The 7,618-nt window shown below is 54.0% G+C and overlaps 1 protein-coding gene across 1 annotated transcript; it reads right to left on the bottom strand.

Moving 5' to 3' along the window:
• Positions 1 to 3,180: 3,180 nt before the first annotated feature.
• GNL2 (GNOM-like 2) lies at positions 3,181 to 7,580 on the bottom strand. Its single transcript, XM_039122988.3, has 2 exons — positions 6,457 to 7,580; positions 3,181 to 6,339 (listed from the first exon to the last, which is right to left on the bottom strand). Exons 1-2 carry the CDS (start codon positions 7,578 to 7,580, stop codon positions 3,246 to 3,248), a joined length of 4,218 nt encoding a protein of 1,405 aa, XP_038978916.3. The 3' UTR covers positions 3,181 to 3,245.
• Between the last annotated feature and the right edge of the window lie 38 nt (positions 7,581 to 7,618).

Here is a 7,618-nt window from a genome sequence, read left to right as displayed (position 1 = left end):
GGGCATATATGGATTTAAAAGGTCTCCCTTATTTTGCTTAGTTTGGAAACATGATGCGGAGACGGGAATTTCTGAACCGTTGGATCACTTGGGGAGCCACGGACGGTGGACAGTGCTTGGGTGCATGCATGTCAGTTGGGCATTGGGCTCGAACCCAGTGTTATTGAACTGAAATGTGCTGGCTGGTATGCTCGGAAGGCGAGGACATGTGAATTATTTATTTCTTATCATATTTTAAATTTATTTCAAAGATTGTTCTATTTTGTAGTAAAATAAGTAGTTATCCGTTTAAGAACGTTGACATGTGCAGGAAAAAGAATATTAAATTATAGATTAATCAGCACTTATCAGTCGTCCACGAGCGGGACGGCCACCACGTCCTTCAGTTTGGCCCGGGCGGCCACATCTTTGGCCACCCACTCCGCCGGGATGCGGCGGCCGAAACTGCGAGCCACCAGTGCTCGCTCCTCCCATTTCAGCCGGGCCGCCGCTATCGGCTCCTCCGGTAGTCGAAGGACGTCTGGGAAGCAACGGCTCAGCCGCTCCACCTCCGCGGTCGTGGGCCATTGAGTAACGCACGGCCCCGGCCGTGACCAAGCACCGGAATTCCCACCATGCCCAAAGCTATTAGACTTACCCGGTCCTCTCGCCGCTCCCTCCGTCGTCTTCCCCATCGGCTCCGTCGTCTTCCCCATCAGCGCCTTCCCTTTGCGGTCCATGGAGTTTCCCCCAAACCGCCCGAAGATCACCGGGAGCCGAGAGCACTTGCCGAGCCAAGTTCCTGTGTTTCACACCGCCCCGCCCATCGTGGATGCCACACCGGAAGGCCGGAGCCCCGCCAATCTGCCTCGCCAGACGCTGATAGGACGCTGCCGGCTAGCCGTTAACTTTTTCGCACTACGCTGGAGCTTCTCGCTCTAACTAGCCGTTGTCGCCAGTTTCTTTGCCCCTCCGGTGAAAGAGAAGTCCAAAGGGGAAAGAATTCCTTTTCTATCATCATATTGATGCCCTTTAACCTCTACCGTCTCCCAGATTTGTATTATTATAACCAGTTAATATTTGCTTTAGGGTTCATTTCGTTTTCCTATTCTTATTGACAAAGTTCGCCTTAAGGATGGTGGCATGTTGCTTGCATGGAATATTTCCAAAAAGAGATATGCTTTGATAAATTAAATCTTATTCACTTGCAAGGAGCAATCAAATTTGGTTGCTATTGCCGCTAAGTTCTGAATCGATGTCGGAGCGCTGCTCGGCGAGGTCGGTGAGAACCGAACTGAATGGAGTCGGATGAGACTGAGGTGAGAAAAAATTGGTCACCTTTGAGGCCAATCTGCAAGAAGTCTACTTGCCGGAAAGTTTCCAATGGAGGGCCCTCCAATGTAAGTCAGAATAATAGGGTAACAATATAGAAAGAATAAAAATATTGTAGAGTCCAAAATGAGCTTATCTAAGGATCCTCGGGCCACCTCTTTATATAGGATAAAATATTAATCCGTTACCTGATTTGATGCAACGTATTTTAATTGCAAGATAACGGCTGGTTGCATGTTAACAATATGAAAATCATCCCATATGAGCAGCACATGGCGGTAATTACATCGATCGTGCATTGACTGCAGTGTTACCATAACTTCTGGTCTCTATTAGCCAGAGCAAAGTGGCACATCGGTTTTCATTGAGGTTGTTTACTACGGTTAATACTGAGGTCAAGGAGGTCGATTTAGGCCAAGATCAAAATATCCCATATTTTCCTCATCAGTTGCCATTTCTAAATTCAACTGAAATGTAAGGTTTAGGAAACACTTCCATTTGATAATTCAACCATTGCAAGCATTGTGTTTAAGCAGCCCTGCGTTGATATTTCTCATGTACCAATCGCGTGAATCCATTTTCACCAAAATATAGAACCTATATCTTGGGTTTGGCTCTACTGGTCCTGTCTTGCTACCACCTTCATCCCGTAAAGGCCAAATATCATCTTCTATGAATTCGTCCCTGCTCGAGCCAACTATCATTTTTCCTCGATTCATTTATATCTATGAATCCTGAATTAAATTTTAGATGAGATTGTGGAACAAAAATCAAATTATTGCCATAAATCAATTAGAAACCGAGAGTTGCAAGGTATTAAATTGCAAACTTACAAATATAAAAGCGTTCGTTTTCTATTGGGGTGGTTCTATATACACCCCCCCTATTGCTCAGGACACCCCCCAAAAATTAAAAAAAAATTAAATACTCTCTACACCCCCCCATTTGCTAAGGACACCCCTAAAAAATTAAAAATTCCTAAATTACCCCCCACCCTCCCCACCCCCTCACCTAAATTGCTCTCTACACCCCCCAAACCCCCCCCCCCCCACCCCGCTCTTCCCCTCCAAAACACCTCGCCAACGCCCAAAACCCCCCGTTCCCCCTTCTCCCTCTCGTCGCCGGCATTCTCCCGATCTCCGACCACCTCGCCGGCTTCTCCCGGAACCACCTCGCCGGCTTCTCCCGAAATTTTTTTTTTTCACGGTTCGTGCTCCGTTCGGCACTGGATCGCCGAACAAAAGGCTTCTGTTCGGCTGAACAGTGCCGGACAGAAGCCTTCTGTTCGGCACTGTGCAGCCGAACAGATCTGTTCGGTTGAGGGTTGCCGAACAAAAGGCTTCTGTTCGGCACTGTTCAGCCGAACAGAAGCCTTTTGTTCGGCGATCCAGTGCCGAACGGAGCACGAACCGTGAAAAAAAAAAATTTCGGGAGAAGCCGGCGAGGTGGTTCCGGGAGAAGCCGGCGAGGTGGTCGGAGATCGGGAGAATGCCGGCGACGAGAGGGAGAAGGGGGAACGGGGGAGGAGGGGTTTAAGGGGGGTTTGAGGGGTGTTTTTTTTTTTTTTCTTTTCAAAACGAAACGGAGGAGGAGGAAGGGGGGGTGTATGAGAAAATTTCAAGGGCAATATGGTAATTACACTAAAGGTTAGTTTGGGTTTTTTTTTTTTGGTTTTTGGGGGGTGTCCTGAGCAATAGGGGGGGTGTATATAGAACTACCCTTTCTATTGCGCCCCTCTATAATCAAGAGAGGAGGAAAAACCTTTTTTTTAAGTAGAATTACAACAACAGCAACAAAAAAGTGAAGACCAGGAAAAAGTCAAAACATCTTATACGCAAAGGCCTATTACTCTCCTTACCATCTGCCCCTATACTTCCAATGAACTACAATGATGCCCTCTTCCCTCGCCTTCCCCTCCCCAAGTCCAGGACGATTCAAAACTCCTCAGGGAACAGCTCCTCCTTCACCGAAGGAGCAATCCATTGTATCTGAATGTTTGTTATCTCCCAAAGCTCATCCCCGTCTCTCTGCACCAAAATCTCTTTGTGCTTCATCTCGGTTATCATCTTCTTCAGCAGCGTAGGCACGAGCTCCTGCAGCGCCCCGTCGCCCATGCCCCCAGCGTCGGCCTTCATGCAGGTGTCCATCCTCCTCAGCACCCCAAGCCAGAAGGTCCGGAAGCCCGGGCTCTGCGACAAAGGCACCATGAACCGCTGGAACACCTCCACAAGCAGCTCCATCGCCTCCTTCAGCGTCCCCTCCATGCTCTTCATCTCCCGCTCCGAATTCTCCCTTCGCGAGTACTCCAGCATCTTCTCGTGCAGGTCATCCACCATAGCAAAGATCACAAGATTGAAGCAAGCAAGGCAGTTCGCTGGCGTGAAGTCCAATTCCTCGGCGGCTGCGAAGCACTTCCTTAGCTCCGCTACTGCCTGGTTTCGAATCTCCTCCCGTCGGACCAAGCTAGTCTTGCGCAACGCCTCGGCCAGTTTGACGAACAGATTGGCCCCGAGGTTGCCAGCGCCAGCACCCGTCTTCTGGCCGTCTTCCATGAACGAGCTGCTATTCGTGCTCCCCGGGTCGGAGTAACCCGATTTATGCCACTGGATCAGCCAATTCACAGAGTCTCCCATTAAGTCTAGAATCTTGGAGCTCTTCTCCAGCGGGCTGATCTTTAGCGCCGCGTATCCAAATGCGGCCTCGATGCAGTAGGGATAATTGAACCTTGTGACATGGGTTCCCTCGCACATCAGTTTCATGAGAGCCTCCACCCCCTGATCAAATGTCTCGGGGTGCCGGCCTGTGACGGAGAGTAGGTGGAGGAGCGTCTTCCACCCGATCATAGTCTGGACGTTCTTCGCATGTTCGTTCAGGATCCGAGCCGTGCCCTCGACGATGCTCTCGCAGCATGTGTCGAGAATTTCCTTGTCGAGCTTCCACATCAGGTTGATGGACCTGAAAACGAGCTCCTCGGGGAGCTTGTCGACATGCGGGGGAGATGAGAAGAGCTCGAGCGCGATCTTGAAGAGCCCAACGATGGCCTTCTCGGCAAACGGGCAAGGCGAGAAGAGAGGGAGCTGCGACATGACGGTGACGCAGTCATGGAACTGAGGCCAGAATGCTGCGAACCTCTGAATGTTGATCGTCGAAATCATGACCAGGAGATCCCAACAGAATCCGACGGTCTCTTCCTCTTCGACCGGAGTGCTGAATTTCTGGCCTCGCCCTGCTGCTGCGAACATGAGAGCCCGGCCAAGGTTCTGCAGCGATTCATCGGGCAACCTGGAGCTCTCGCTGAAAATATTCCCGATGCGACACTGCTGAATTATCTTCGAGTTGTTCTCAAACTCGCTCCCGCAGTTGAGCATCGAATCCCCCCCGCTATCCAGCGATAGCAACTGCGAGAGCCGCCCGATCAATCCCGAGACCTGGCGGCGGCTGCCAAACCCGAGGTGGGATGAGGGGAAGATCACGCCGGATTCCGACTTTGCGTGCTGGGTGAATCCGAGGTCCGACGATGGAGAGTTCTCGGGCTCGATCACGGACTGAGGCAGTAGCTTCAACCGCTTGAGCTTGAGCATGCAATCCACGATGTTCCTCCACGCCCCCCGCACCGAGTCCCCGAACTTGTTCGCGATGGTGAAGAGGGCCACCGTGGCCATTCTCGGCTTCAGCTCATTGCTGAATGCGAACAGGGTCTCCTCGGCCGTGGCGTAAGGGTTTAGCAGAGTGGTGAACTTGCAGAAGCAAGAGAGGAGCTCGTCGAGGATGTCTTCCAATCCGTATCTTGCAATTGTTGCGATGGATATCAGCCCTTCGACGCACTCCTGCAGTATCTCCTCGTCGTCGGTGTGCTCGAAGATGGCGGCAAGCGTGGCGACCGAGGGTCCTGATATGGCGGCGAACAGGTCGCGGCCCAGCTTATGGCTGAAGTCGCAGATGATGAAGGGCTCCACGACTCTCGATCTCTTGATGAGGTCGGCCCACTGGTTCGAGCTGAGCTCGGTGGGCAAACCGGTCGGGCCGAAGAGTGTGATCGCGTTGGTGGAGATGGAATGGAAGAGCTCGGAGAGGTACTCTCTGGGGAGGTCCATCCCTCCGTTGATGGCTCTGTTGTTCCTTATGAACTCCTCCTCGGTCATCTTCTTCTTCACCTGGGGGTTGTGCTGGTCGGTATTGAGCATGATGAGGGAGTAGCAGAGGATGAACACTGCGTCCTTGCTCACGAAGATCTCCGAGGACTGCTGCTCGTAAAACCTCTCGGAGAACGCCTCGAGGATCCTCTGTATCTTCTGAGACTCTCCAGGAAGCCGGAATGTCTCAAGGTAGGTCCGGAGGGCGGTGTCGAGGATCGCGCCGGAGAAATCAAACGTCTCAGTGAATTCTTTCAGCGCTCGGAGGTTGAACTCGTCGGGGTCGCCTAGGAAGTCCCCGATCCTGTTCTTGTCCAAGCCCGGCGTATACCGGAAGAAGTAGGCCAGGCACTTGGGGTCCGGCGGAGTCGGTACCAAATGGCAGATGTTCAAGAAATCCAGACCTTTCTTCTCGTCCCGGTTGTAGTGGTTGGCGGCGATCATGACCTTCTTCTTCTTCATCTTCCTCATTCTAACAAACTCGACCCAGGTGTCGGGGTCGTCGTAGCTGTCGCACCTCTCGACCCAGAAGGGCTTGTAATCGGAGACGTCGGCGCTGTAGGACTCCCGGTCGGGAACTTGCTCGACCTCGATGCTGTCGGCGATGGTGGTGATGACGGTGACGAGGCCCTCGAAGGCCTGGACCTGCATCGGGGACATGGGGTTGGTCGCAGGGAATGCGGTCTTGCAGAGCAATTTGCCGATCTCTTCGAACACGTTGCGCCGGATCGGGTCGCAGTCGTAGTTGACGTACATTTCGATCGCAAAGGTCGGCTGCCGGCAGAAGCCCAGGATCCCCTCGATCGCGACTTCCTGGAGCTGCACTCCGCTCCCTCCTGCCGCAATTCTTAAGAGCACGTAGGTGAAGAATGCTTCGAGTTGGAGCCTGAGGCACCTGTAAAGTAATTTAAAAAAATGTGGATGCGACGACTTTCTCTTTCCTCCTCTTTTGATTAATCTTGCATCGCAGCAAGCGAAATGGAACGACGGGGAGGAAATTTTTAGTAATTACCGACGGCAGAAGTGATAGAGATTCAAGACTGCGCTGCAGATCATGGAAAGAACGAGCGGGCTCGAGCACGCGGCGTAGTGGATGAGATGGTGGAAGAGATCATCCTGGACCATTCGGAGGAGCTTGGGGTGCTTCCCGATCGCCTCGCCGCCCAATTCCACCGCGGAATTGATGAGGACGAGCGCGAAGAGCTGAACGTCCTCGTCGGAGCTGATGGAGCCGATCCCCTCAGCAGAATCGACGACCTCGCCGACGTTAAGCAGCGAGCAGAGGAAGTGGAAGATGTCGACCATGCAGCGCGCCCCGTACCCGGAGATGGGGGTGTCGCTGTCGGCGGCGGCGGCGGCTTGAGAAGCGCGGTCGGCGGTCTCGGGCACCTTGATCTCCGGGAGGCGGGAGAAGATGGCCTGGATGAGCTCGTGCATGGCATGGCGGGCGCTCCTCTGGAGGAGGTCCCCTCGGTGGACCGACTGCTGGACCACCTGGAAGCAGGTGTTGACGATGGTGCAGACGGCGTGGTCGGTGAGGAGGACGGAGACGCGAGACCGCACGATGGCTACCAGCACCTGGAGGATGCGCATGAGGACGGCGTCCTCGGCGGCCTGCTCCGTGCGCTCCAGCCGGCAGTTGGTGACGGCGAACACGACGGAGTGGATGGCCTCGCGGGCGCCGGGGGTGCGCTCCTCGAAGACGTTGAGGCGGAGGATCTTGAGGACGGCGGAGAGGGCGACGCCGGTGGCGGCGGCGGGGATCTCGTCGCTCTGGATGACGTCCAAGAAGGGGGAGAGGTAGATGGAGGGCTCGGTGGAGCGCCATTCGCTGTGTTGAGGGTGGAAGATGAGGGAGCGGAGGGACTTGAGGGATTGGAGGAGCTGGGGGTTGGCTCCCTCGTCTGCGCCGCCGGGGAGGAAGCCGGAGATGGGATCCGGGGGGCGCCGGATCACAGCGAGGACGGCGCCCACCTCCGTGTTGAGCATGCACGAGATGCCCAGCTCCTTGAGCCGCGGGTCCCGACGCCGGTGGCGGCTGCCGGCTTCACCCCCTCCCGCTGCTTCATAGGCGTCGTCGCCATCTCTTGCCCCTGGCCATCGTGGCCGCTGAAGCATTTCCATTTGCATTTCCATTCCGGGGAGAGGGGAGAAATATTGTTTGAGAAAACGGT

Source organism: Phoenix dactylifera, chromosome 1 (assembly GCF_051530095.1).
Source record: "Phoenix dactylifera cultivar Ajwa chromosome 1, Ajwa_hap1_PhDact_Kaust_v1.1, whole genome shotgun sequence".
In the NCBI taxonomy this organism is placed as follows: Eukaryota; Viridiplantae; Streptophyta; class Magnoliopsida; order Arecales; family Arecaceae; genus Phoenix; species Phoenix dactylifera.
This window is presented reverse-complemented; position numbering and strand designations above follow the sequence as displayed.

Excerpts from the sequence above, each read along its gene's own strand:
- GNL2 (XM_039122988.3), bottom strand. The coding sequence starts at position 7,580 with ATGGAAATGCAAATGGAAATGCTTCAGCGGCCACGATGGCCAGGGGCA. Across the intron at positions 6,340-6,456 it reads CTCTATCACTTCTGCCGTCG|GTGCCTCAGGCTCCAACTCG; the intron begins GTAATTACTAAA and ends ATTACTTTACAG.